Source organism: Simochromis diagramma, unplaced genomic scaffold, assembly GCF_900408965.1.
Source record: "Simochromis diagramma unplaced genomic scaffold, fSimDia1.1 OVJJ01000685.1, whole genome shotgun sequence".
In the NCBI taxonomy this organism is placed as follows: Eukaryota; Metazoa; Chordata; class Actinopteri; order Cichliformes; family Cichlidae; genus Simochromis; species Simochromis diagramma.
Genome location: NW_024387477.1, coordinates 7,121,513 through 7,146,882, shown reverse-complemented (window position 1 = coordinate 7,146,882; position 25,370 = coordinate 7,121,513). Strand labels below are relative to the sequence as shown.

Sequence of the window (25,370 nt, the reverse complement as noted above, 5' to 3'; positions counted from 1 at the left end):
CTCTCTCATTTGATCATCAACCTGTCGCCCCGTAGAATGACACCCAGCTGACTCGACAGATTGTGCACGACTCCTCACAATTGTTTTTCTTTTTAATGTCGATTAACAACGGCAGTGACACAGCACTCACTCGTGCAGTTGTATAAGCTCTTCACCCTCCATGGGTGGCTCTGTACACTCAGAGACTCACAGTTCAAGTATTCAGCCATCAAAGCGTCGCTAAAATGCTGTCCTTGTGATGGACTGCAACATGAAACTCAGGCCTGGGTGAACATGAGAGACAGGAGGAAAATCAATAGGTGAAACCTCCTCTGCACAGTAATTATTCAAAGTGTGGGAAAGATTTTTTTAAAAGAGTGCAAAGAAAATAGAGCCCACTGAAACATTTCATTTGCACAGCAGGGACACTGAAATGACCATGGAGGTATGGTTCTGAAAAATCCCTTCATGGCCCCATTTGTATAACTTCTCTTTTTCATACGACAACTCTATTGATTTTGAAAAGGTGCTACAATAAGGGCCGAATAACCAAGAATAACCATTATTTTCTTGTGGTGGGTCAATGGAACCAATCATACAACAAGACAAAGGCTGATTTTTCTCTTTTTTGATTGTTAACACACAATTATCTGTCAGTTTATACATCACCAACTGAGTGTCACATGATGAAAGTACTGAGTTAATTTTCTATTTGAACTGTTTTGACATCACCTGTGGCTTTGTAGCAATTATTTAGCTACAAACAACAAGTGGGTCACAACCTCCCTCTTATCAAGGCAATCTGTTAACCCATCAGCTAGCTGACTCTGGGAGCAACAGCCAATATTTTTGGGCTTCCAATGTATCAGGATGTCCGGACGGTGGACACCGGATGGCTGATTCATATTCCTGTTCCATCTGTCCGTCGCTGCGTGCACATGTGACGATTACAGCTACATGTAGAAATGACAAGTACTTTAAAACCAGAGAAAGCTTCTGGTACCAAAAATCTCGTCCCTTGCCTACAGACTGAATGCTGTAGACTGCTCCTTAGATTGTCTGTGTGGGCCTATTTGTGTATGTATTTGGGTTTGTTGTTTGTTTAAATACATTTTAATATGTTAATGACCTTTTTTTATGCCTGCAAACAACTGAACTAAAACTCTATTGGCAATTTGGAAGTTGGAATGGCAAAGTCTTTTCCCATCTCGTAAATGGATTGACATTTAAGTGTTTTTATAGTATTATTAACATCTCCATGCCACATTTATACATTCACAGACATTCATATAGTGCTTTATACAACATATGAAGCATGCTTATCTCTCAAACATACACACTGATAAACACTTTTGGGCATTTTGGGGTTCAATATTTTGCCCAAACACACTCACAGCCAAGACTGTAGGCAGCAGGGGTGCTGCGGGTGCTAGGGCGCCCCCTGTTGCAAAAGGCAGACATCACCAGAGCCACTGAATGGAAGAGTCCGTACCACAAAGATGAAAAAGGTCCAATGGGCCTTTCTCTTTTTTACAGCAATGGCGGATCATGGAGTCTCACGATAGTTCCAAAAGTTAGCAACACACGCTAGTCGCACCATAGAGATATAGCAGCACAGACGTTTTTTAAAACGTAAGAAACAAGTTAAAAAACTAGTCTGCTTGTTATCAGAACACATTCCAACTGTCCACTAAACCTTTGTGAACTTTGACCCCCTGCTAACATGACTCTGACTTACTCAGAGGCTTTGCCCATAACCAGCTAAATATGCTCAGACTCTGAACAGGAGTGTGCCTCAAGAGTAAAATTAATTTCTGAGTGTAAATTTGGAGGTTTATAACCTGCACCCAGATGAAGGCAACTTTTGGCTTATTATGAGCTGCTGCTGAGCAGTTTAATATTATAATTAAGCAATAATTGTAATATATATAATATAATATATATTTTATACCTTAGACTCTAGTACCCCGTCGCCTGCCTGCCTAATTCAGCACCCCCACCTTCAAGGCCCTTCCCACGGCTGATTTAGACTTGTGCAGTGAATCTTTGGACAGCCTACGACATAACCTACGTAAATGGCCAATGCTGTTGCCAGCACTCATCCTTGTGCGTGTGTGATATGTTAGTTTCCTTGTGATTGTGTTCCGGTGTTTTATATGCCAGCCACAATAGAAACAAATAAAATACTGGGATGTTTTATTCCTCCTGGGCCCCGCTCTTTGTTGTGGTTAGTTTTGGTTTTTGATGGGTTTTAAAATTGTTTTTATTTATTTTTTTTTTGGAGGCAAACATATTTGTCTCTCAACTTTTTTCCCACTTCCTTGTCATTTTCCTCACGTCCGTTCCAATTTTTGATTTCCGTTCTGCAATCTCCCTCCAGGAATTTGATGAAACGTGAGTCCTTATGTTAAGGCAGCGATTATGATTCCCTCACTGATAAATCAGTTACTCTTCCATTGAGCTGGACATCAGGTTGTGGCATAAGTAGTGCTGTAGGGTTTCAGAGGGGTCTACGATTATGACCCACCTATGGTGTAAATTTAAAATAGAGGTATAAATGCCCCATTAATCCCCTGTCACATTGGAAGACAGGCGATAGAGCAATCAAACTACTTCATGAGCCACGTGGGAGTGGGCTATTCATTTTCCCAACTGGGCTTCATGAGAAACTGGTATTGTTGTGGAGGGCTACACCAATAAACTTGTAAAAAGATAACATTAACACTGAGCTAAACTGAGTTCAGCTTATTGGCCCAGGTTTTCATGTGGGCCCTTAAGAAAATCATTTTTGCCACCCCCGATAGTCGCCCCCATGTGTGCAAATGTCCAATTAATAAAGAAGATGTGCACCACATACAGAGTAAAAGGGAAAAATTTCAAAGTCCCTCGGCTCGGCTAATAACATTCAAAATGGGTGGTGAGGCTGGTCATTGTATTATCTCACAGCGGCATTACTATACTATATTTTTACATGAAAAGCATGTGGGGATCGCTGAAGTGACTAAAGCTCATCTTCACAGAGACGGAGCCTTTATCAAATCTCATGGCATCCCGATCGGTTGTGATCGGTTGTTAGTGAGATGTTGCCTCCAAAACCACTAATGTCACTCTTAAGGTGGTATTAGAAATGTCGGGGTATCACCAGAGCTCTTGGGATTTTGTGCTATGACAGCTGATCCAAGAGAAGATAACAAATGAAATTCAAAAATATCAACAAAGAGACAAAATAGTTGAATAGAAAAGTGGCGCCTCTCCAAAAGTTAATGGTTCTCTTTAGTTATTTAGATGTTTACATCGGGACCAGAATGGTGGCCACTGGTTACTGCAAAGCAATGCAACTAGCATGACTAGAAACTGGGCATTGAAAACATGCAGGGGTCAGATATTTGAAAACAAAAATACCACAGATGGTTTCCATCAACTGTCTAACACCAACTTGGACACATATTTGGCCTCTGATTCAGATTCCTGGTGTTGAAAGAGCTTATCTCTCAGTTCTAGCTGTATTTGGGGTATTTGCGCTTTAGCATAATGAGAAAGTGAGTGATCAGAGCCCCAAATGCCCAGGGGGCCTCACTGCTCCATGCCAGCGATGAGTGAGCCACTGGACTCCTTATTTATTTGGACTTTACTGCAGCAGCAGCATTCCTCTCAGAGGAGGCTCTCTAGCTGACAGAACAAGATATTCAAGAACAGACACCATGGACCGCAGAGTCCTGAGGTTGAATCCTGAGATCAGCACTGAGAACCAGGAGGGGGTATTGTTAGCTAAAACAACTCAACCTCTATAAGGGTACAACTAGAATAATACCCAAAGTTGAGAGTCAGATTTCTGGGATGATCTGATCAAGCAGAGGTATGCGTACAGAAAACACTCTGCTAAAAGCAATATCAACACTGTGCACCCAAGACAGAGAGCAAGCCAAAGATCATTTGGCTCAGGAGCTCAGGTTTTCTTTTTTTGTTTTCTCTCTTTTTTCTCATATGTGGCTCATTTTGACTGGAAAGGGTTTAAAAAGCCACTTACGGCGCAACAAAATGAAGGAAATTATGAGGGGAGAATGAAGGAATCAGTGACTCGCTATTCATTCCAACGCTGTCAAACAGCAGCAGAAGTTTCCCCCGTGATGTCTTTCTTAAATAAGACAGAATTTCTTTGATGAATGTCTTTGCACTGCTGTAATTCAAACCAGAGGCAGAGCGTGACAGCAAGATGGGACAAAATGACTCGGGCAGGAGCTTTTTTAAATGCAGCTGCTGCGTAGATTATCTGCTCTCCCCATCTTATGACAATGATTTCTGGGCTGGCGGGTCTACAATGGACTCACCTTTAATCTCTCCCTCTGATCAAAATAAGGGCAAGTCTGTGATCTAGTTACAGTTACATCAAACTCAGAAATGGCTTTTTAATGTCATGCATTTGAGAAAGAAAGAAATCTGGGGAGTGTGGGGTTAGGAGGGTTAAGAAAATCCCTCAGGCCAAAGACGTACATAATCTTTAAACACAAGACTTTGTTTTGTTGAATTTATTTGATGAGAGATTTTATAAGTGAGGCAGACACAGACAAAGATCTCTGATGTTTCTGTCTTGGATGCTGTTTCACAAGTGGGAAAAAAAAGACAAGAAACACTTTGCTTTAACTCCACATCTCCAACACCTCAAGACCATATTTAGCCCTCAGCAAGTCTGGATCCTATATAAAGCAGCTGAGCATAACATGACACTTGACTTGATTCCAGTCTGAAGTGATTTCAAAAAGCAGCAATTCTGAGCTTCAAACTGCCATCTTTCTCCCACCTCTCCGCTTCAGAGTGTCAATCAATCCCGTAAGTTCCCACTGTGAGACTTGAAAAATGCCTCCAGGTTAGTTCTTCGACATTCTGTTTCATTTTTATGCTTTCTGTACCAGTTGAGAAGCAGAGGGCCTCTGTATGGATGAACACCCTGCAGAGTAGGCTCGTAAGATGAGAAAAAAATTATACAGAGCTTTAAAAATTCAAAGGTCACATTTTTTTTTGATGGGAATGAAAACTCGGGTTTGGTTCTTGTTCTCAGTGGATTCATGTGACCCAACCGGCACAGCTCATCCACATCCACATCCACATTCAGTCATTTACGGAAAGCTGCGAGCATTCTCAGCCGTAGGTGTTTCATACATCTAATTTAAACCGTGCGTAGAGGACCAGCTTGCTTTAGATTATTTAGACACAGCCTGGCTGAACTTGTTTGACTTTAAGACACACAAGTGACAATGGAAGACATGTGCAGGCAGAGCTTTTTGCTTTCCACAAAAAAAAAACAGAAGATTGCAGAGAAAAGATCTGGACCCTCACCGACATATGGGAGCCCAGTGAGCTCTACACACACAACTGATGCAAAGTCACTAAAAGTCAACTCAGCTGAATCCTCTGGTGTTTTTGTATCTCCTGAGATTAAGGCACCATCAATTAACAGCTACATCTTCATCAAACGCAACAACAACATGCCTCCCCCTAGTGCCTATCTGCATGTAGACTTGTTGAGTCTTACACCCTACCAAAAGATGTGCACTCTTAGTGTTTGTCAAAAGGACTGATTAAATGTGGGTTAAAGTTTTTACGCATAAACTTTGCAGCTAATAACACACTGATAACACGGGAAGTAGCCCCTACGCACAAATGCGCACAATTAATATCCACCTGGCTTCGTTCAAACCTCGAGTAAAACTTAAAGCAACTTAAATTAAAAGCTCAATCCACCTCACAGCAGAGGAAAGCCGGTGTAAACCTAGAGTGCAACACCTCACTTTGTTTTTCGTTTAAATAAAGTTGCGCTCAAAACTTCCACCGTGACTCATTGCGTTATGAGATGTCTCCTCACCTGAGGCGTATGCTAGTCCAATCCAAGTCCGACAGAACAGCATAAAGTCTGTCTTCATCTCCAGATCTCCGGTCCAGAAGTGCACAAGCTTGAGCTGAGTTTCTCTCTCTTTAAATTTTTTTTTTTAGAAGAATAAAAGAAAAAGGACAGGTTGGTTTTAACAGGCTCTTAGTGGAGAAGCTGGTTTCAATGAAGGTCCTTGGGTGGGGTTAAGGGGGGGAAACTCAGGTGAACGCTGTCTGTCTGTGGGCTGCTTTGCGCAGAGAGGACATAGCCGAAGTGCTGAGGAAAAGGAAAAGCACACACACACACCACACACACACTTTTCCCCCTCGTTTAGTTTAAAGGGATGCATAAGGCACTGAATGGGATTTTCAACGATTTCCCTTTCCTTTGCTCGTGACGGGAGCGCATCCACATCCACCCACCCAGTTCATAAAACAAGCTGGAGAGGGGTGTGAGCGTGTGAGGTGGTGTGTACGGGCTAGGGAGGTGGGGTGTGGGGGTCAGCCAAACATCCATGACAAAGTTCCTTCCTGCAAAGTCTTGCGTTTCATCCCGCTGTATTAAAGACTTTTAGAACTGCGGATAATAACTGTGGAGGATAATAAAAACGTGCAATAAGAGCACTGCAATATTGGAGCTGTGGGTTTTCCCATTTGTTGCGTTGCTGCAGAACCGTTTGGCATTGATTTTCTGTCATGGATTTTTCCCAAAGCATTTAAAGTCGTCCTGACACCTAAATAGCTTAGCAGGTAATCCTAATACCATCAGAAATTCTTACAAAGCCACCACGGGAGCACTGCAGTCACCACAGGAAGGAAACAAATGCCACTGCGAGATAAAGCAACAGAGGCAGCCTGCAGACAAATATAAGAATGTAAGAAGGAATGGTATTTTCTATGTATCAAAAATAGGCTCAAATTTCAAAAATGTTTTTAAATCCTTCTGACACCAAACTGTCAATGCAGTTTTATGTGTTTAGGTCAAATGCTGGTTGTTAATTTGATGTAAAGGAAAGATCTCTTCTGGCATGCTTCTGGAAACAAATTCTTCCTCACATTAAACAAACATAAGCTGAGGGAGTGCCTCTCTATTAAGTGTCCGTAATAACTCATCCAACGGGTCAGATGTAAGTAATGATGCCTCCAAGACTAAACTGCACAGAGTTTCTTCCAGGCTTGACCAAATCCTGTTAACCCCCACCACCCACTCATCCATCCTCCTCGGGGAGTCCTCAGAGTGTGAATAAAAGTCATGTACTAGGAGCACAACATGCCCGTAGCGAGCCGCTATCAGTCCCGTTTTATCGTACAGGGAGGGATTTGGAAAATTGAAAACCTGTGTACCATAAGTCAGAGAGGGCAGAAGAGGGGTGTGCGCTTGTGTAATCATGTGCACGCACAGAGATGGGCCTTCAGGTGCAGGTGTGTGCTTTATCTGTGAACTGTCAGGGTCACCTTTGCGGTGGTCAGACAAACATTGTATGGAAAGTGCTTCGCCACTTGGAAATCCATTACAGCATTAAAGTGTCTCCGGACTCCTCCCTTGCTGTGCCTTTAGAACAGTCCACACATTAAGCAGCAGCTGTTGATGAGACATGTGAGAAATAATATTTTTCCTTGATATGAACATGGTGTGATTCCTCAGCTATGAAGAGCCTGACCTCAGGGAGAGAGCTGAATAACAGGGAGTCAAAGGATCATTGCTTGTTATTGTGGGCATGCGTTTCCACTCCGGAGCCCTTACGGCAATCCACCTCTCTGACCTTAAAACACAATGTTGTGATTGAATGGTTGTAATTAAAATGTTCCCTCGGTTTCAGGCCGGCAGAGCCTTCGGCTTCACAGAAAAATAAACACACTAAATTGTAATGATAGCCTAACAAAGCGCTGTCCAGGGAGTTACTAAATCTCATTACGAATATAAAACAGATAATGTCATAAACAAACGAAAAACACTTGAACAGCCAATTCAATAAGAAATCCGCACACATAAGCCATTCAGGCAACAATAGGCTTTACGCAGGATGGCACAATCGCCTCTGCTGTGTCAGATGAAAAGGTTTCAGTTTATAATTCGTCCGACCCCTGAGAGACAACCGAGGGCTCAAGGACTCGTCCTTGAAGTGCCAGCACTCCATCCGGCCCATCCTCAGGTCAGGAAACAGATTACAGCTCTACAACTACTATCATAGGAAGGATGTGGAGCAAGCGTGCAACCCTCTCGCTCTTTCGCCGAAGTTCATGCCCATGGGCCTCCACGCTACACTGCACTTTTGCCAAGCTACTTTGAAGAAGCTGTTACAGTTCAGCAGAGTTCCTTTGGGTTTCTTTTGATTGTGGTAGCCACCATTCTTAGCATTTGTAGATCATGCCAAGTTACTGTGCCCTCCTGACCGTAGGAGCAGCGCGGTTTGCATGTAAGTTATTTGCTATGTAATCAGGATAGCAGTGGGACAAGACAACTCTCACAGCTCAAGGCAGATCCAAACTTAAGTTTGAATCTCAATCTCAGATTTGTTTATTTGCAGCTTTTATCCTTCTTTGCTGAAACTTCTTGTAGACAACTTGATACAAATCACACAGGCTCATGCATAGACCTCCCCAAATCATTCAGTTCGATTTAGTTTCATCTTATCAATACTTGTGATTTGGCGCTTATATTAAGCAACGATCAGACAAGCCCTTATGACAAAGAACTTGGCGACAGTGAGAAGGAAAAACTGCCTTTCAACAGGAAGAACGGTCCAGCAGAACCAGGCTCAGGGAGGGGCAGCAATCTGCCACGGCCTATCTACACTTTCTCTTGACTTAGCCACTCCATAATCATTCCCGTTCTTTATGAGGAGACATGGAAGGTATGCAGCTAATGTTGGGTATATTTATTTAAGATGGCACTGTGGTGCAATGGCTGTGTGGAGTTTGCATGTTCTCCCACCTGTGTCTATTATGTGTCTTCCTCCCACAGTCCAAAATTGGCCGTAGGTGTGGTGGTCTGAGTCTCTGTGTCACCTCTGTAGCCTTCTCCAGCGTATACTTTGCTTCTTGCCCTGTGACACCCAACCTAAATCTGGTAAATAAGGGAAAACAGCTGATAGATGTGCTCTAATAGAAATTTGAGTTTCTTTAGTGTTTAGTGTTTATACCACTTTCTACTTCTCCACTCTTTACTTGACTACATGTATCACAACCATATATCACATACAACCAGCAGATTAATCATTGAAAACTATAAGAAAATAGTTTTTAATACAGCAGTATAATCCTGCTTGAGGGAGATTATTTATATTTAGGGGTCTGCTCTCATTAACTAACAATACTTAAGTGAGATTTTAAATTCAGACTTTTATTTGTAACAGATTGATTTCATCATGTGGTTTTAGTGCTTCTATTTAAGTAAATATAAGAAGTAGGCGTAAACGTTTCCACCATGATGGGGATAAAGTTCTTCTTTGGTCTGCGCCAAACATCCCTGTTGTTACTGTGACTGAGCACTTCTTATCTTTGATTTGAGTGTCCAGGTCACATCTTTCTTTCCCTTTGTCTCCCTTTATCAAATTGTCGCTTTGGTTTAATCTTCCTTTTAGACAGTAAATCCAAGGTCAAATTTCTGTAGTCTTTCTCGTGAATGCCCTTTGACACCAAACAACTAGAAAGAGTTACAGTACTTTCAGATTCTGCTTTACTTCCCATCAATGTCGGTGTTCCCTTTTTTTTTCTCCTGTCCTTTTTCCTTTTTTGGAGTGATCAGTGACGCAGAAACTGGCAGCTATTTGAAAGCTACGCCACTTGTGGAAGATTTTTCTTACAGTGGAATGATTTATTTCAAGTTATTTTTGAATCCCTCGCTGCTCGAGGGCATTCACAATCTAAATTTTTCCCTGAAGACCATGGAGAGCTCTTTAGATGTTGGCATGCCGATATGAACAGATTTGAACAGCTAAGAGAACAGCAGAGGTTAGATAGTTCAAGTTGTTATGAAAAGGACTTATTAATATTAATGTTTTGACTTTTTCCACCACTGTTATTCAGTTGCAACTGAATATGTTAAAAAGGTCAATAATTTCCAGAGGGTGTACTTCCTTTTTCCCAAAACTAAAACTGAAGCAGATTTAAGAGGAAATGGCGAGGAAAGCTAGAAGTAATGACTTTTTGCACAATTGCATTTCTCGAGTTTTAATAATAAAATATTAAATAGTGTCGCTTTGAGCTACATAGGATACCCAAAGGCTCTGTAGAGCTGAGCGTCCCATTAAACAGACTGGCCACTGTTTAGCTCTATTACCATTACATTGCCTAACATGTTTTAATTACAATAAGAAACATCTTGTAGTATATAGATGTATATCACACCCAAAAGGGACAAATGTGTTCCACAGAGTCAAACAGAATGACCTGTAAAGAAGAGAAAAACAAGAATGTAAAAGGTTTACTTCATAATTTACGGCAATTTTGCTAAATCTGAACACATACATAAAAGAAAGTGTGTGAGAAAAGCATGATGAATGCATATTCCGTGTAGCTGCTGTGCAGAAAAACACAGTTCCCCCACCGGTCTAGTTTATTGTGCCACTTTCCCCAATCAGGAGGCGCAGGCAGCAGCATCCTGCTTCAGCAGCCCCCCTGAGGCCTGTCCAGGAGACCCACAGGCAACCCCACTGTCACTCTGTTTATCTGACCTTTCACCTGGCGGGAGGAAACAGGACGTCGGTGCTGTCGTGTGTTTGCAAAGATAACCAAAAGCCTGCCTGTTTTCGCTGTGGAAGTGTCAGCGATGGCTCACGCGTTTAAAGAAAAAAAATTGAAATAAAAAATTCCAGTGCAGGCGAGTCAGCAACCCTCCACCGCGTCTCCTGTTAGGATAGCTTTGGATTCACATCAGTTGCAGTGTGCAGTTGCGAACTTTGCTTTGATGATGCTTAATAGCATCCTTGATCATTTCAAGTTGTGTTGGGTTTGCACTTCCACAGCGTGTGGCGTTGTAGAAAAGAATCAAAGGCAGTGTTTGAGGAAGAAAAAGTGATTCGGTTTATTTGCGTAAGCACTTTATACACGACGAAAGGAAATGACTGAATCTTCCTAGGCTAAGAAAATTAAACTCATGATACATGGCTTCAAAATTAGACACATACATAATGAATAGAAACGAATAAACAGATTGAGTTCTTTCTATTTCCTACACAATCACATACAAAATCTTGTAATAAAGTGCATAATAACCTCACCCTGACTGAACTTGGTGATTTTACAAGTCAGTCTAAAGAGTCTAACCTGGCAATTATTCCAATTATCATAGAAAAAGTCATTTATCTACATCTATTAAACATTATCTGTTGAAGACTGAGTATGCCATTAATGTAATTTGATGCATCTAAGCTAGAGCACAGCGTTTTAATACTGCATTTAAGCTAATTGGTGCATAAGCCTTGGCACGATGATTACTACAAAGTGGATTTTTTTTTTTACTTTGATGAGTAAGACAATTTTCTGAACATTTTAAAGCTTTTAAGATAGAAAACAGCATCTGGCAAAATCAAGTCAGAATTTGTGAAAAGAATGTTTACGTCACGCTCATTCAAATAATGGCTGATAACCGTGTTGTGTGAGAAAGCATTGATTGATTGCAGCGATATCAGCCGGACAGAGCGGCAGGAGGGTAGTGGAGGAGCTTTATGGGCTGAGGTTTGTGGCGGTTGTCTGTAATGCACGGGCTAAAGAAGGGGAACACCTTGCCCCTCGGCCCGTTGGCGAACGAGTAGAGCAGACTCATGTCGTCGGCGTTGTAGAAGGAGACCCTCCTCTCGTCGCAGTCCAAGAAAACCCCGAGCCTCTGCGGGGAAGATCTGACCCGCAGCCTCTCCCACGGCTGCTTCCCCACCGAGTACTCGTTCCCGTTGCGCAGCCGCAAGGTCCAGTAGCCGCTTTCCGGGCTCAACTTGATCCGAGCGTGCCTGTTGACATTCTCCAAGGCCACTCCCAGGTCCCACTTAGGGCTGGTGCCCACTTCTACCTCCCAGTAGTGTCGACCCGACTGGAAGCCCTGGGCAGCCAGAATGTTGACGCACTGGAGGAAGCGCTTGTTGTGGTTCACGTGGTGGGTCATGACGTTAGATTCGACCGCCACGGTTTTGTCTCTCGAGACTTGAATGCTCGGGTGTGCTGTATCGACGTCAAACGTCAACAGGGAGGGACCTATGGGGTGAAACAATTCATTGGGAGATAAAATGACAGATTTTTAACGCACAAAACTCCAAAACAACCCTTTTACAGCATGATAATGGTGCCACTCCTGTTTCCACCTCAATAGCTTATCATAACACTACACTCATTTTCCCTTAATTACGCCCATTATTGACTCAGAACCAGTTTTGAGCTCCAGTCATTTTGTGTGTAATGAAGCGTCGGGGGGAAATTACCTGGTTTCAAAGATTTGAACATCCTCCTCCATGTGATGTATTGTAAGGGAGCCAGGTATTTGTTACTGAAAGCATTTATATCAAACTCCGGGGCGATATCCACCTGCGCACATGGTCTGTGCAAACACAAAGAACACAGAGTTCGGATCATTTGCTCTCAGCGTAAATTACTGTAAATGTCACATGAGCACAATGTGCGCAAAAACTGTCACGAGCAATTAATTGGTCACAACACGGAAATGCACGCTTACCTCAGTGCTGGGAGCTAATGAGAAGAAAAGAAAAAAAAGTCACGTTAACAGCTTGTTTGAAACGGGTTCGTGAAAAAGAATTAATTCCCAATTAGATGATTTTAATAATATCAAACAATAATATAAATAGGGTCACATCATTTTCAATTTCCACCTCAGTCAGTACGATGTCCTGGGTGGCAGTGCTGGCCTCCTGCAGCGCTTTTATATTGTCCTCCAGCTCCTTCGCTGCCTGCTCCGTGACCTCCAGGTGGTGCTGGACTTTCACCAGCTCCTCCTCCTGCTCCCTCCTCAGCTGCTCCAGCGTACAGGCTTCCTCATCGTGCAGGATCTGATGGAGAGCTTGGAACTCACTTTTGACACGCGCCTGGAGATCTGCCGCGACACTCTGCGAGGGAGAGGGATGATTAACGTTATAAGAGCGGGACTCTCCGTGTCGTGCCACGCGTTTACCGAACACGTGGCTTGCTTGCTTAAAGCTCTAAAACTCTTGCAGAACAACACACATCTCCAGAGATACAAACAGATGGGAATGAAGTCACAATTAGCATAAAAGCTCCATGTGTCTGACAAGTATTGCATAAAGAAGGAAACGATTTCCTTTTCATCATCTCAGCCCAGCATGTGCGGCTAAAATTTAAGCTCTTATCCCACATCTGTCTGCCTTACTTTATCATTTTGTTTCCGTCGCTCCTGCTTTTGCACAGTTTGTCATGTTCTGCGCCACTAAATATGCACATTAACATGCTGTAAACAGCCATTAGAGACGGCCGTGCTTGTTCTTATTTCTTAAGTGCTGCCATTCCTTTGGATTCCCACATGAGCGTACCTTTATAATATTCATCTTTTCTTTGTCTCTGTGAATGCTGTTGATGAAGTCCTGCTTCCTCAGGCGGTGGCTCTCCAAAGCCTCCTTCAGTTGTTTCTGCAAAGTGGTATGCAAATCTAATCAGCGTGGGGGATAGGAACACTAAAGCAAAGAGACTATGCAGAGAATGAAGGAACTCGATATCGGTAAAGGGGGGAATAATTAACGACAAGAAGTAAACGCTATTCAAGACACAGCCCCATCTGAGAACTTTGCTTTTGTGCTGTTGTTGAGCTGATCTGCATCACATTCAGAGGTTTTTCTTATATTCTGCATGTATTGAGGAGGAAACATCATAATACATTACAATCTAATGGAATCTAGTACAACTACAGCACAACACACAGCCTAGGAAGAACACAACATTTTAAAAGGTCCCATATTATGGAAAAGCATTTTGATTGCGTTTTATTATGTTCTTAATCCACTTGCATATGTAACATAAAAGCTGCGAAAATACACCTGTCTAAAGTTTGGACTAGTGATGTCATCAGAAGAAGAAGGAAAAAAAAAACAACTTTACACCAAAACTTTAAACCCCAATAGCAAAATCTGGAATACTACTCATTTTTTGCAGAGTATGTACCAACATGGGGATGCATAACTACAAACTACAACACCAAAGATGGCGGCTAGTGCAGTTGCAGTAATAGTGCCAGCCCGACTTGCGAAGAAAAGTAGTAAGAGTCGAGTACGGAAGCACTTGAGGTAGATGACCAAGGGTTGGAACTACATTTTTAAAAGATGATATGCAAACGATGCTATCTTGACTTACACACCAAGTGTGGAAATGCTTCAGAGAAGAGGCTAAAAGATAGACATCTACATATGCTTGCATTCATATTTCACAACAGCATTGCTGTTGTGAAATCAACTGTGTCTAAAGTTAAATGCTTGAGCTTGGGACATTAGCAGGATACTTAGCAACCATGCTAACACTTCTGGTAACCAAATATATTGGTAACATTTTCGTGTCATTATGAAATGACACAGAGTCAAAGGATTAGGGTAACGTCTGTGTTTTTCTTTTTTAATTTGAATTGAATTGAGTTTTAAGAATCAGGTAATTATGCTGGTACTGGTACCGACCACTAGACTTCCAGGAAAGCTAAAGAATGTACAGCCAAGGATGAAGACAGTAGCAACATACACTGAAGCCAAAATGTCCTTTTTTGTTAAATATAAGCTACATTATAAATTTTTTGACTGCTCTGCTTCAGACTGAACTGACAAAAACAGGTATTTTTACTGCAAACATGACTGTGCCATCTTAATTAGAGCCAACCCAATATAGGTTTTTAAGACCAATACTGATATTTCGTGATTTAAAAATCAGATATATCAGCTGTTATAAATGCTGATAGTCATCAATCAGCAAATAGCTGACATTGGCTAATAATAGTGATAAAGCTTAGATTAAGCTGAAGTTCAAACTAATATGAAATGGGATCATTATTAAGGAAAAAAACTGGCTTAAATGTTTATAGCCTGAAACACATGTTAAGGTATGTAAAGTCAGAATTATAAAGGGTGTGGGCCCCATTACCTAATTGGAATCACTGAGCTGGAGTTCTCAACCATGTTTGTGTTGTTGGTCATGATCCATTTTTTATTTTATTTTAATGCAGTTATCTTACCAATATTATGGGTTATTATGCTGTTAGCTGGTGTAACAGCTCAAGGAGGCCTGCGCTCCATTTGCACGCATCTATGCGCACGCAATGGACCTACGCAACCGACACAGGTACACAGCCGATAATTTAGTAATCAAGTAGTTTGTTCACATGTGGTGTCTTTTGGCCTAAAAAAATAATTAAATAAATACATTCTAAAATTCAGGTGACTTTACAAACCAGTGGCTGATGCTGCCATGGTCTGTGGTTTGTTACTTTAGCTTTTTATGTTTTGTATGGTTTCCAAAAAACAAAAGCAACAAAAAAAAAAAAAAAAAAAAAAAAAAAAAAGACAGACAAGTTGACAAGTTCATTTGTCAATCGGGAATCCTTAGACGTATCTGTACTTTTTATGTTAAGTGAAAGTAACCAGCTGAGGCCTCGAGCCTTATATTTGCTGGACAGATCAATTTCTTATCTGTTCTCTTAGGAAAAGTGGAAAAGGATTTTTTTGTCTGTGCTAAAACCAGCAAAACAAACAAACAAAAAACCCTACAAGTGTTTTTATTATTCTGTCAGTGTATATTAATGCCTCTGCTGTGCTTAAGTTGCACAACCTGTTATACAAAGTATCATAAGGGTGAGTGAAGAGTGAACTTTGGTCTGAGAAATTCAAATAAGGTACGCTGAGGGCGGAACAACAATAAAACAAACGTGGACGTGGACTGAAGCATGAATTGTATTGAACCCAGATGCTACTTGCTGGTCAATTACTATTGATCGGTCTACTTAAGAGCACAAGGTTATTTGTATAACATTGCAGAAGACTTTATTTCTTGCTGACCCAAAGAAACTGTCTGGAAAACCGCCAGCACGACAGTTAAACATGAAGTGAGACTGAAATGCAAACCTCTAGGTTCTTGGTGTAAGCATCCGAGGTAGTGGCACGGACCTTCTCCACCATGGCTGCCACAAGGTAGTTAGTTTGAAACTGCTTGGAGCTGAACTCCTTGCGGCATTGTGGGCAGGTGACAGGCCCCTGCGTTCCTCTCCAGTACCTGGATATGCAAGATTTGCAGAAATGGTGCATACAGGCCAACATGACAGGCTCTCGGAACAGATCACAGCATATGGCACATGTCAGGTCCTCTCTCAGACTGCCTCTGGTGGACTGAACAGCAGCAGCAGCAGCAGCCATGATGAAGGGTGCTGTCCTCTTTGAGATCCCTTCACAGGAAGTGAAAGCAAGAAGTCTGAAGGCAAACAGAAAAGATTACCAATCCACTTCTGCAAATACTTTACAAGGAGATAGCTTCGATTTTTCTGTCAGCTGCCAACAAATGAAAGGAAAAACAAATAGTTCACCTTCAAACACAGCAGAGTGTGCAGCTACAGTCTGAAGTCCATCACTGATAACAAAGCAGTGCAAACATCTTAATACTAGCACTAAGCACCTACTTGATGGTGCTCAGCATAGAAATCAGGTGCTATATCACGGGGCTTGCGAGCTAGCTTGTGATTTGTGAAGGCAGTGTTTACTCAGGTGGCGTGTTTGCTCTTAACTGCCTGGAGCCAGTTAGCGTTTAGCTACGTGTAGCAGCCTCTACAAAACAATAAGAAACAAAAGACATTTCGGAACTTCAATAAAGTGACTATAATCGTCACATAATGAATACTTTGATGAACTTACGTGGTCTGTTGTTCGGAGAAATTCAAAACCGAATACGTCAAAGTTCGCCCCTCTGCTCTCTACTCCCTGCTGCTGCTACTGTTTGGGAACAAATAGTCCTATATTCTGCGCATGCGCGCGCCACAAGCCCGCGTTTGATTGGTCAGTGTGTTTGACGGTGAACAGCAGATGGCAACGAGTTTTGTCAGCAATTTTCGATATACACTAACTGGTCATTTTATTAGGTACACACGTTCAACTTCTCATTAATACAAATATCTAATCAGCCAATCACGTGGCAGCAATTCAGTGCATTTATAGGCATACAGACAAGGTCAAGGCGACCTGCTGAAGTTCAAAGTAAGCATCAGAATGGGGAAGAAAGGGGATTTCATTGAGAAATGGTATTGGTGCCAGACAGATCTGCTGATTGACTGGGAATTTCCTACAAAACCATGTCTAGGGTTTACAGAAAATGGTCTGAAAAACTGAAAATATGCAGTGAGTTGCAGTTTTCTGGGTTTTGTCGATACTAAAGGTCGGAGAAGAATAACCACACTGCATAAAGCTGATAGGAAAGTAATATTAACTCAAATGACCACTTAACAGGAAATTCAGGCTAGAATTCACACAGACGCCCCAGAAATGGGCAATAAAAGATCAGAAAGATTCTGATGAGTCTTGATTTTGCTGGTACATTAGGCAAGCATGGTTAGAATATGGAAAACAACATAAAAGCATGGCTCCATCCTTGCTTGTATCAAATTTTCGGGGTACTGTTGGTGATATTTTCTCGACACACATTGGGCCCTTTAAGTACCAGATCATGATTTAAACACCACACCTGCTTGAGTGTTGTTGATAACCATATCCATCATTTTATGATCACAGTGTACCCATCTTCTGAAAGCCGTTTCCAGTGAAACTCTCAAATTAGCTCAAAGTGGTTTCTTGAATGGGTTCTCTGTATTCAAATGGCTTCCACATTCAGCAGATCTCAGTCCGACAGCTCACCTTTGGGTTGGGGTGGAAAGAGAGATTTACGTCATGGATGTGTACCAGACAAATCTGCAGCAATTGGGATGCTATCATGTCAATATTGACCAAAATCTCAGAGGAATGTCTCCAGCACCTTTGCCAGTCGACCAATATTTATTTTCAATCTACCTTTTTCACTTCCTCCAATGTCTGTTGCAAAAGCAGGGAAGGACTAAGACTAAGACTAAGAATACTGGATCTAATATTGATTCCTAAAAGACAGTCAAGTTGCATCTTTTTACTTTTACTTTAAAAAAAAAAAAGATTAAAGTGTGTTATTTCTAGGTGATTTGCACAGATATATCTGTCCATTCATCCTCCATCAGATATAATTCTGATGGAACAAATCCCTTATAAATGACTATTAAATCTCCATGAATAGTAGTAAAGCAAACATCTAATAAAATAGGATTGGACTCTAGTCTCATGTAAAGGTCTGGCCCCCATAACAGTTTTGCCCACGTTTCACCCTAGTGGGAGTTGTGCCTTAAGAGGGTCCTCTTAAGAGACAACTTCCACTAGGGCCTAAACACCTGGGACTCTCCATCAGTTGGTGTTAGAACTGAAAAAGCTTCTTGGATGAGAGGTGAAACATCTTCAAGAAAGTTATAGAAGTCCGGTTGCTTTTCTTTCCAAGCTCCTTAGATTCCGTAGATAGCTATTTGTTCAGATTTCTGAAAGGTTCCTCCGGAGCCACAAAAGACGTTATACAAAAGATTTCACATTACTTGCTGCGATAAGTGAACTGAACTCAGTGTGTAAAATGAGTGGATGGTTTGTGGAATTATAAGGAAAATTTGCTTGATATCCACTATTGCAAAAATCTACAGTCTGTCACAAGTTGCTAAAAACCTCTAAACTCTCTGAAACATTACCAAGGATACGACCTAAGTGTCATTAATGGTAGCTCCAGGTGTGCTTGCCAGGAATCTGGCTATTAAATTTCAGTTTAATAGGGGAGATACAGGAATACTTCTGCCTTCTTGGACATGGTGACCAAGTCCTTTATAAAAGAAAAGTTCACCAGCAGGAACGACTGGAACATCCCACACAAATATTTCTTTGAGGAATCCAATCTGCAAGCTTCAAAGGGAAAGTATCCTTTAAAATCAATATCTAAAATCAAATGACTAAAGGGTCTAATCTGCATTGTACGGTTACCATCTGTCAAGTGTGTATCCCCGGTAGGAAATAACAAAAGGAAAAGGGGGGGAAGCACAAAAGGGATTTCTTAGCTTGGGTTAATCACACAGAAAGACAGACAGACAAACAAGTTGCGAGGACACCCACAGTTTGTGAGCTAGAGACAAGAAGTGAATCTCAACCATTCTCAGTCCCAAATAGCTCACTAACCACTTTTATGAAGATTAATTTGAGCCCTTCCAGGTGAATCAATGACACAGCAGCCTGAGAAAACTCTCAACACCGGCTGAGTGACCCAGGCATGGGGAGGCTGGTGGATGGCTCTTTTAATTGGAAGCAAAAGAAGTGGAAGAGAGAAAGAGAAAGAGCCAATCAAGTATAATCTCCGGTGCTGAGATAATCGGTGCATCAAATTATTCTGCCACAAACTAAAACCAAAGAGGTTCAAGGATCCTATTAAGATTCTGATCAGGTGAATTCCTTTCAAACAATCATGTAGGTTGAAAGTACAGTAAAAAAAAAATTCAGGGCATTTTTAAAGTCTTTTAATCCCATTTATTTCAAGGGACCTTATGATCTTTGTTGCTTTTTGCGTTTCACTTTGCTTTTGAAGTTCCTCAAAAACTGCCCAAATCAAAACAAAAAGTAATTTTTGTCCCAGATGATTATTTACTGTCGTCTTGTTACAGAGGGAATTGCTCCAGGCACAATAAAGTCATCATCTCCCCCCCCTCCCGCGCCCCTCCCAATAGAAAATAATCCAGGTAAATGACACACTCTGAATACTAAAATATTGACTGACATCTCCCACGACACCCCACAGGGTCAAAGGGACTACAGTTTAGTGACTTTCTGTGTCATCAGCATGAACTTTAATCTATTTTAGGTATCGTGGGAGCTCACAGGGGGGGAAAGCCCACGAGAGGCTCCTTGTTGTCTTGTATTGTTTTCTGGGCTAATCAACTCAATATGACAGTTAGCTTAACAGTGGCTCTCTGCAAAGCAACACGAAAATTGCGTTAAGCTGTACTTTAAATGTTTTTCATTAAAGAAATTAGATCAGTTGAGACAGTGATCCCGAGAATCAAATATACAGCCATTTAAATTATCTGCTTTAAAGCCATGTTTTGTTCCAAAGTTCATCAAATATTGTACACATGAACAAGGGCAAAGCTTCGAGGAGGGAAAAACGGAATACTTGGCAGGAAATAAATGAAATAACAAATGGAGATGAATTTGGAAAACCCAGTGACGTAGAGTGAGTGTGCTTTGGCACTTTAAAGGATGCTTTATGGTGTTTTATTTGATTTCTTTGCCTGGTGAAAGTAAATAAAATAAATGAAAACATTACAAAAAAAAGTGTGATTTGCAAAGCGCAAACCCTGCGCAGATCTCCAGTCTCTGTCTCTGGCAGGCTGGCACAGATGTGGAGGCTTACACTGCACCCTGTAAACCTGACAGGAACACACAAAACAGTCGAGCCACAAGATGCGCACCAGGCGCTGCAAGCTGGGAGGAGCTTCGAGATTTTTTCCCACTTGTTTCATGACACTCTCCGGTGAAGACACGTTTGCACAAAGGAGATATAGGGGGACAGGTGAGTCGATTAATGTGTGGATAGACTTAAAATGGATATTGCGAAGCTATAGTTGTGGGACATACATGGACTCCCCCTTTGAGGTGCAAGACATGATTTCTCTGCTCTTTTGTGACAGCGTAACCTGTAGCTGATGGAACTATGAAATGTGCGTAATTTGGATAAAAGAAAACGTGCTGGATGAAAAGAGTCCAGACTGCGTACCTGAGACTCTTTGCGTTGGAGAGAGACGTTTTGCACCTGTCAAGTCGGTTAACTAATCTCTCAGAGCTCAGTTGGAGATGTTTGAATGCGCGCTGCTGAGTAAGTTGAACAAATTGGCACAAATTACGCACCAATGCACACTCAATTAGAAATAAATCGCCTCGTTATTATTTGGTAGTAATATGTAGAGTTAGCTCGAATTGAATCAGGTTGTGCTGAGGATGTTTGATCGAGCAGGTGTAGTGGCACAAGGTTCCTATCATTGAACAAAAAAGGGTAAATAATGGTTTATAAAGTGCATGGCTTAACCTGCCTGGTACAGCGGTGTGTACCAGAGGGGTCGAGGCAGGGTTTTCATGTTCCTCGGGTTACTGGCACTGCAACACCTGTTGTAGCACCATGATCACATCTTCGGTGATCCCTACATATGGATTTCGAGGCATCTTACAAATCAGTCAACTATAGATTATTTTGTCCGATGTCCTTGAGTCTCTGTTTTCTCTTCACCGCTAATATTTCAAGGAACCGACACGTATGAATGGTTTCAAATGTCAGGGAATTGTGCAGGAGCTTGGAGACACGACACATCTGCAATGCAATACCTTTAGTTTAACCGTAACATTATGGGCGAGAACACAATACTTCCAAATGCCATTGGCTTCACTGTTTTACTGTTTTAGTAAAATCGTGGAAAAAGCGATGATGTCACTGAAAGATAGTCTTTCTAGTGGTTCTCAGGAAATAGGCTGGATCCCCCGAGAAATCAAGGAGTGTCTGTCACCAAAGAGATGACCTCTCACTAAAGGGTGACCTGGTTTGTCTCAGAAAACTTTAAGCATTAAGTGATGGCCACAAAATAAATAAATAAATAAATAAAAATCAATAAAAATTGCAAAGCTTAATCAGGCCCATAAGGGCAGGTCCAGGTTTTATGATTGAGAATCCCTAGGAAATAGATTTTCTCAAAGCATCTTACTGTGGTTAACACAACATAATGCAATTTACATGCATTTGCCTAATAAGGATGAGACGTGGCTTTTATCCTTTAAGAGCCAAGCTGCAGCTGTAGTTATACATGTCATTACAACATGCACTGTCTGCACTCAGCAGCGGCTCTTGGCTGTACACAGGTAAACTGCCATAAATGACTAGATGATGAACTACAGAATATTTTTACTTATGAAAGGTTGTTTAATGTTAAGCACAAAAACACAATGTTCCCTTTATAAGATTCAGACTATGCATGCAACCTGCCTGCAACTCTAATGATGTAGCTTTGAACTGGCTCACTCTTGATCTCACTGCTTCCTCCATCATGTTTTCTTTATTCTTTCTAATAGTACAGGTTTTCATGTCTCTTAGAGGGGTTTTTTTTGTGTTTTTTTTGCACAGCCCAGACAATATTCCACACTAAATAGCTCATGATATCTGGTTCTATTTTTGCATAGGGCTTTCAAGAAGCTGCTACAAAGCAAGCTGTTCTTCAGTTGATTCTAACTGTCGATCTATTCATTAAAATTCATGTTTAATTTTCTTACTTTTTCAGAACATCTACCTCCTCAACACAGTCGTGGACAAGTGTTCTAATAATGAGGCCGTACGAATTAGAGGCGTCTCATATCTACTAAATTGTTTCATTATCTTTTGGTTAAACACTACATCTCTTTAATATCAGAGTGGTATTTGCAGGTGATGTAAAGGGAACAAAGAAATAACTGTGGAGCCATGTTTTTTAAGAAAGTTGGATTTTAGCTCTCTTGCAGTGCAGAGCATGGAAAACACCCTGAAAATAAAAAACATGGTTTGAAGTACAATGCATCACTAATAATGCCACTTGTCTGTCCTAATACACTGACAGGAATGTCTGCAGTTCACTTCTGTGAGTGACAGAAGGTATTACAGCGTATAAAAGACACGAAACAAATGGACATAGAAGAGTAACACACCTCGACACTTGATCAAAGAGCTCTAATGTTCAGATTCCCATAGTTGTACTGCCAGTATCCAATTCAATTTGACTTATTTTATTTAGAAAATTCTTAGCATTGTAAGGTAAAGAGTCTACAATAATACAGAAAAACCCCAGCAGCCAGACAACCCCCTCTGAGAAAGCACTTTTTGACAGTGGGAAGGAAAAACTCCCTTATAAGAGGACAATATCTCAGCAGAACCAGACTCAGGGAGCCGTGACCGCTTTGTGGTGAGGGGAGAAAGACAGGGCAAAAAACATGCCTTGGAAGAGAGCCAGAGATGAATAATAACTAATATTTAAATACAGAGTGGTGTGTAAACGCCAGTGTGCATGTATCTGGCATGAGAAGTCTGTGAGGGCTTAATTGATGTACATCCTGGAGGTAAGAGTTCAAGAAATGTTGATCAGGCGTGATGAGAAACCTCTTATATTCTCTTAAACAGTTATTTTCTATTTTCTCTGCTCAGGGGTAAAGTCAGCCTTGATCTAGCATCTTCCAAAATGAGCCCACCGGACATATCCAACAGCACGGGAGAAGACGAGGCTGGAGAAACCGATCCCTTGTTTCTGCTTAACGACAGCATGGGCTTGCACCAGCCTGGATACCACACTGACATCATCAAGCACCTTGGAGTCCAGATCAGCCTGATCACAGCTTACTCGCTTATCATCCTGCTGGGGCTGCTGGGCAATGCTCTCGTCATCTACATGATAGTTCGCTACAGAAACATGCGAACAGTCACCAACTTCTTCATAGCTAACCTGGCCCTGGCAGACCTTCTCGTGAACACCTTCTGTTTGCCCTTCACGCTGGTTTACACTCTTCTAGAAGAGTGGACATTTGGGGCTGTGTTGTGTCACATGGTGCCCTTTGCCCAGGCTCTGAGTGTGCACGTATCCATCCTCACCATGACTGTCATAGCTCTGGAGCGCTATCGCTGCATCGTGTTCCACCTCGGAATGCGGCTCACGTGGCACTCGAGCTTCCTCATCATGGCATTCACCTGGACTGTGTCTGCTGTCCTGGCAGCACCCCTCGCCATCTTCAGAGAGTTCCGCTACGAAGAGATCCCGTCGATCAACCAGCGCTTTCCCGTCTGCACTGAAAAGTGGCCCCAAGTGACCAGCAGGGATGGGCTCATCTTCAGCCTCTCAATGCTCCTCCTGCAGTATATCATTCCTCTAGCCATCATCAGTTACGCCTACATCTGCATCTGGGTCAAACTGAGAAATCACATCAGCCCATCAAGCCGCAATGACAGCATCAACCGCCGCAAAAAGACCACAAAGATGCTGGCGCTTGTGGTGGTGGTCTTTGCCATCTGCTGGCTGCCCTTCCATGCCTTTCAGCTGGCCATCGACCTGGACCTGGTGCTCAGGCTCGAGGAGTATAAACTAATATACACCGTGTTCCACATTGTGGCTATGTGTTCAACTTTTACCAACCCTCTCCTGTACGGATGGATGAATAAAAACTACAGGAATGGCTTCCTCATGGTGTTCCGGTGCGAAGACAAGCCGGATACTTTCCACCTGGAAGGCTCATTCAGGACTCGCTCCTTGAGGAGGATGACTCTGAACGGCCGTAACGGCGGACACCCTCCCACTGCTGTGTGACTTGATTTGCACGTTTCAAGGCATCTGTAGTATATGAACGTATGCGCGCCCCTCTGCTCCGTTGGCGTTTGTCTTTCAAAAAGTAGCCTTTTTTTTTACTTTAATGGTTTGATCTTGAGTATCTGTGTCACTGGAGAAGACCCAAAGCTTTGCATGCAAATTGCTTCATGTGAAGTTCTTTTTCCTTTGCTAACAGCACTAGTAAAAACAAATATTAAGAAATGTGTTTAAGGTGTTTACTTAGGTGTTATTTAACTAGGTACAGTGTATAATGTGTTCTCGTGTAAAATGAGGAGCTCTCTTTCGTTTGTCATGTCCAAATTTATGACACAGTCTTAAGGGAAGACTGTTATTACTGTGACAGTGAGAGTTTCATTTTTCACACCTGTTTTGTTTTTTCTACTTGATGTCTGCTCAAAAAATATCTGGATGGTTTTCAGCTAATTAATCCAACTGCTACATTCTGGATTAATTATAAGTGTTCTGGCAGCGTAACATTCAACCCTAGTTCAAGGAATCCAGAGGAGGCGATCGATATATTACTGTCCAAACAGGAAGTTAATTATCCTCACCTGGCAACCAGCTGTTCCTGATTGGATGAAGCAGCAGGACCCTGTTTCCAGAGGAATGGGACTCTGTGGAGCGAGAGCGAGAGCAGCGTATTATGGATGTCTTTAGCACAAAATGCAGCCAGCTGCTTCACAGATTTCTTAGAAAAAAGAAACGCTTTTGGAAGAAGTCAGAATGTGTGATTCTACATTTATTGCAGTGCTGATAAAGTGCCCTTTGTTGACTGTTTAATGAACACAGGAATATTAATCAACCGCAGCACCTCTTGGTAAACATAATGAGCCCCTATTACACATGCAAATCCTGGACCTGATCTGACTATGGGGAGAAACTATGTTTTGTGCATGTCCTTGTCAAATAAAGAGATCCAGGCTTGGATAAATATAAGTAAGTCAAGTAAATGGCTGTTATATTCTTCTGTGACATAGTTTGAAAATGTACTGAACATTGGCAGCATGCAGGGACTCCCCACATGTATGGTAAGCCCGATTGATGAAATATCCATGTGAAAATTAAAAGAGGTGAATAGGAGATCTTTTTTTAGTACAAGTCACACGTTTATGAGTCTTTC

The 25,370-nt window shown here is 41.8% G+C and overlaps 3 protein-coding genes across 10 annotated transcripts in view; 1 reads left to right on the top strand and 2 right to left on the bottom strand.

Moving 5' to 3' along the window:
- Positions 1 to 6,268, bottom strand: part of flt4 (fms related receptor tyrosine kinase 4) — a 47,470-nt gene extending 41,202 nt beyond the window's left edge. The window contains exon 1 of the mRNA XM_040015500.1: positions 5,840 to 6,268. Within this exon, the coding sequence (XP_039871434.1) occupies positions 5,840 to 5,897 (58 nt within the window). The 5' untranslated portion in view covers positions 5,898 to 6,268. The remainder of the gene's footprint in view (positions 1 to 5,839) is intronic.
- A 4,577-nt stretch (positions 6,269 to 10,845) lies between these two features.
- Positions 10,846 to 16,807, bottom strand: trim105 (tripartite motif containing 105). 7 transcript variants are annotated; one of them, XM_040015502.1, is made up of 8 exons: positions 16,680 to 16,807; positions 16,355 to 16,592; positions 15,900 to 16,242; positions 13,338 to 13,433; positions 12,663 to 12,896; positions 12,509 to 12,522; positions 12,258 to 12,373; positions 10,846 to 12,033 (listed from the first exon to the last, which is right to left on the bottom strand). In XM_040015502.1, exons 3-8 carry the CDS (start codon positions 16,185 to 16,187, stop codon positions 11,474 to 11,476), a joined length of 1,308 nt encoding a protein of 435 aa, XP_039871436.1. In that variant the 5' UTR covers positions 16,188 to 16,242; positions 16,355 to 16,592; positions 16,680 to 16,807; the 3' UTR covers positions 10,846 to 11,473. The 7 variants fall into 7 exon arrangements, with proteins under 7 accessions (XP_039871436.1, XP_039871437.1, XP_039871435.1 ...); XM_040015503.1 differs by having other exon boundaries at positions 15,900 to 16,216; XM_040015501.1 differs by having other exon boundaries at positions 16,448 to 16,592.
- Positions 16,808 to 20,169: 3,362 nt separating this feature from the next.
- Positions 20,170 to 25,332, top strand: npy7r (neuropeptide Y receptor Y7). 2 transcript variants are annotated; one of them, XM_040015686.1, is made up of 2 exons: positions 20,170 to 20,739; positions 23,080 to 25,332. In XM_040015686.1, the coding sequence occupies exons 1-2, from the start codon at positions 20,726 to 20,728 to the stop codon at positions 24,227 to 24,229; spliced, it is 1,164 nt and encodes a 387-aa protein (XP_039871620.1). In that variant the 5' UTR covers positions 20,170 to 20,725; the 3' UTR covers positions 24,230 to 25,332. The 2 variants fall into 2 exon arrangements, with proteins under 2 accessions (XP_039871620.1, XP_039871621.1); XM_040015687.1 differs by having other exon boundaries at positions 20,176 to 20,436.
- The last annotated feature ends 38 nt before the right edge of the window (positions 25,333 to 25,370 follow it).

Bases quoted from the DNA above. Each gene is read 5' to 3' on its own strand.
- trim105 (XM_040015501.1), bottom strand. The intron at 12,897-13,337 runs GTACGCTCATGT...TCTCCCTCGCAG, and splicing joins AAAAGATGAATATTATAAAG to AGTGTCGCGGCAGATCTCCA. The intron at 12,034-12,257 runs GTAATTTCCCCC...TTCACCCCATAG, and splicing joins GTTCAAATCTTTGAAACCAG to GTCCCTCCCTGTTGACGTTT.